Genomic DNA, 3,410 nt, shown 5'->3' with positions numbered 1-3,410 from the left:
TGTAAGTTCACATATCATCATTAATCTAAATCTAATTAGATAACACATGTAATTCATAAGAGAACTTACGTATTCTTCTTGTAGCAGAAGCGGACGAATAGGATGATTCGCTCTTGGATTCTATTGGACAATGGTGGTTGTATCAATATGTTAGAACAACCTTCTATATCAATATGTTAGAACACATTCATTGATTGAGGAGAGAATAAAGTCCAGAATTTCTATATTTTCTGTAGGGAAAAGAAGACTTGTACCCCAAAAAGAGAAACTATTTATAAGCAGCTACCCCCATACTTTCATACCCCCTGTTTTTAACTACTAATTCGCATTTACTACTTGATACCATCAAAGTGTATATATATATATATATATATACTCTGATGGTATCAAAAAGGAAGAAGCAGTGTTTCAATGAAAACAATACTCAGTTACTCATTGATATCATTAGAGAGATTATGTTGTCTTGATAAAGAAAAGAAGAAACCTATAGAGGGAAAAACTGATCCAAACTAGTATACACGTTTATAGTCTTTCTAAAAAGGTATTTACACATTATACATTAATTATGTAATGTGGTGATAGTAGTAACGAACCTACTATTTGAAATTAGATACTCCCTTTGTTCATTTTTAATTTTTTACTATTTTGAAAATAGATTTTTATATGTACTTGTTACTTTTAACATATAAAGAAATGAAACTTTTTGTTTTTTTTTTCATATTTTACCGTTAATATTTTATGTGTTCCTCAAGTTATTTTTCAATGCCTAATATAAAACGTCAATTCATATGAATATTATGATAAAATACTCATATTAATAATTATTTCCAAAAAAAGTGCAAAATCCAAAGTAAATAAGTAATATATTACTTTCAATCTTTCAAAATATAGTTAACTAATTCATCAAGTTTGACTTGATGAGTGAAACAAATTCTAAAATTGTTGAACTACAATACTGTCTCCTTTTCTTGGAATTGGGGTTAAGCTTTCCTTGTAAATTACAGCCTTCAAACTTGTGGGATAACCATGTAAATTAAGATCCCGGATTTCATGAGAGTTAAGATCATAGGAAATCAAATCTCCACTTTTGGTTTGAAGAAGCAATAAATCATCCTTCCATACTGTTAATGGGGTATCAATAGTTATAGGTCCAATTGAGCATCTCTTTATCCAAGATTCTCTTTTATTGTACTCTTTCATTATCCATATATCTATCAATACTTTAGTTGGGCGATTTGACAATGGATCAGGGTAACGAATATAGGTAAGAGAGTTATTTAAAATGATAAGGCCATCAGTCTTGCCATCAAACCAATGACATGATTCCGGCAATTCCATATTATAAAAATTTTCAGTGCTCATTTCAAAACAAAGAATAATTGTATCGTCTGTAGAGGCAAACCAATGAAAGGCATTGTTGTAAAGTATTTCTGAACATGACGTCCAGAACACCAAAGGTACTTGTTGACCATTGAGTTCTCTCCAACAATCAGTGGACAAGTCAAAAATATCAACTTTCATATCTTTATCCATATAATCCTTGTAAACTTCCGATATCCTAACAAATTTGTAATTATTTTGAATGGAATCAAAGCCAAACCCAATACCACTAATGGAACGTCTGAAACGTTTTGGAATACCAAAAGGGCAAGCTGGTATTGATCGGTAATTTCTAGTTGTTGGATTAAACAAGACAGTGGCGAAGGAATCTGTTATAGCAATCAAACCATTGCAAGGACCAATGAGTTGAAGAAAAACACAAGCACTTGTGGTGGTCACATATGGAACCTCAAAATTTGGAGAAACAGGCTTAAAATCAAAAGCATTTTCACTTGATAGGAAAGACAATATATTTTTATAAAGGTCGTGTTCGTCTTTTTGTTTAATGGAATGCTTGAAGAGCATCAATTCATCCTTTGAACAATTGAGATGAAGATGAATGAAAGTGGATGACTTTATGATATTGCAAAACTTTGTACATGTGCATTTGAATCGCAATAAAGACTTCACTGGAAGCATTAGAAATATATATATCGCCACATCTTGGGGCAATTCCTTCATAATTCCATCCATCATCTTTTGTTATGTGCCCTTTCTTTTCTGAATGATGTCTATAACACCTTGTAACATGAGATTGATGTCCCTATTTCATTGGATCCAAATTTTTATTCATTGTACCTTAATCTTCCTAACTAATACTCACTTAATTTGCATTTTTGTGGTTTTTAAAGGTTTGTGGTGTATCATTATTCTTCCAAAGAGACTTGTAAGGATCCAAAACTTATTCCTTGAAAAATAAGTGCATGCTCCTTTCATATATGGAACTTTTATTTATCAATAAAGAGCCAAAACATTAATGTTTCAAGATTTTATTATCCCAAATTCAGATCTAATTAATAATTCCTAGTTCTCTGTAATTTTTGTACAAATTAGATTGGGTAATGTCAATCATAAATTTTGAATAAATTTCATCTATCAATTTTAATTATCATGAGAATGTTTGGCATTTGACTTGTACACTAAATTAAAATATTATAAATTACCTAATTAATTAAATATTAATAATAAATAAATTATTTGTATTTGAATAGGTCAATAAATTATATATAGAAATACTAATGAATTGATAATTAGGTGACATATGAGTTTTTTAATGCACAGATATTTTAAAATTAAATAATATCTTGTAATGACTTGTTCCCGTCATTATAGAAAATCCAGCGGGAAAAAAGTTTGAGCCGAAAAACTTTTTCGTAATATTTGGATTTTCTCAACCTAGTCAAGATTTAGAAGAAATCGGAGTCTGTGAGGTCTAGGGAAATCTGGTAGCAATTGGGTGATCTAAGTATGAATTTGATCACATGAGTAGATAAATAAGACATTAAGGAATCCGTACGACTTTACAAAATTTAATTCGGGCTAGTAGAACTCTCGAAATCAATCTTAGCATGAACGGGTAGTTTCTGAGTATCATTGGTGGAAGGTGTGTTGTGAAATGTGAGTTTGAAATTCTTAAATCGACTCACTGGTTCCGTACAAGCTGATGAGGCAGAATTTCTCCCGCCAGGGCGGGGCTGCTCTAGTGGAGTGAGTACCGCTCTGGCGGGACAGTCGCCACTTAAGTCGGAAATAAACCCCAAAATCGTTTTATTCTTCAATTTTTGAACTTGAGAACTAAGGAACGAACCCAAGACTTTTCTTGATAGTTTTTCACCATTCTTGAGGCTAAAGGTAATATTTTAACTCCCCGAATCCTTTTTTCAATCCGTAGAACCTAATCTAAAGGGTAAATATTGATTGGGAAGGGTTTTGATATGGAATTTATAGTGGAGGAAGCCCTAATATGGGTATGAGGATCATGGGTATGGTGTAGGATTGATAGAATTGTTAGTAATTCGGGTAATTAGTTA

The 3,410-nt window shown here is 31.6% G+C and overlaps 1 protein-coding gene across 1 annotated transcript; it reads right to left on the bottom strand.

Annotated features, from left to right (window-relative positions):
- Positions 1 to 933: 933 nt before the first annotated feature.
- On the bottom strand, positions 934 to 2,076 carry LOC102590188 (F-box/kelch-repeat protein At3g06240-like). The gene has a single exon (XM_006346490.1). It carries the CDS (start codon positions 2,074 to 2,076, stop codon positions 934 to 936), a length of 1,143 nt encoding a protein of 380 aa, XP_006346552.1.
- Between the last annotated feature and the right edge of the window lie 1,334 nt (positions 2,077 to 3,410).

Source organism: Solanum tuberosum, unplaced genomic scaffold (assembly GCF_000226075.1).
Source record: "Solanum tuberosum cultivar DM 1-3 516 R44 unplaced genomic scaffold, SolTub_3.0 scf00077, whole genome shotgun sequence".
In the NCBI taxonomy this organism is placed as follows: Eukaryota; Viridiplantae; Streptophyta; class Magnoliopsida; order Solanales; family Solanaceae; genus Solanum; species Solanum tuberosum.
The sequence above is the reverse complement of the archived record's forward strand: the minus strand, read 5'-3'. Positions and strand labels throughout refer to the sequence as shown.

What these genes read in the sequence shown, in the direction of transcription:
- LOC102590188 (XM_006346490.1), bottom strand. Translation starts at nt 2,076, where the DNA reads ATGATGGATGGAATTATGAAGGAATTGCCCCAAGATGTGGCGATATAT.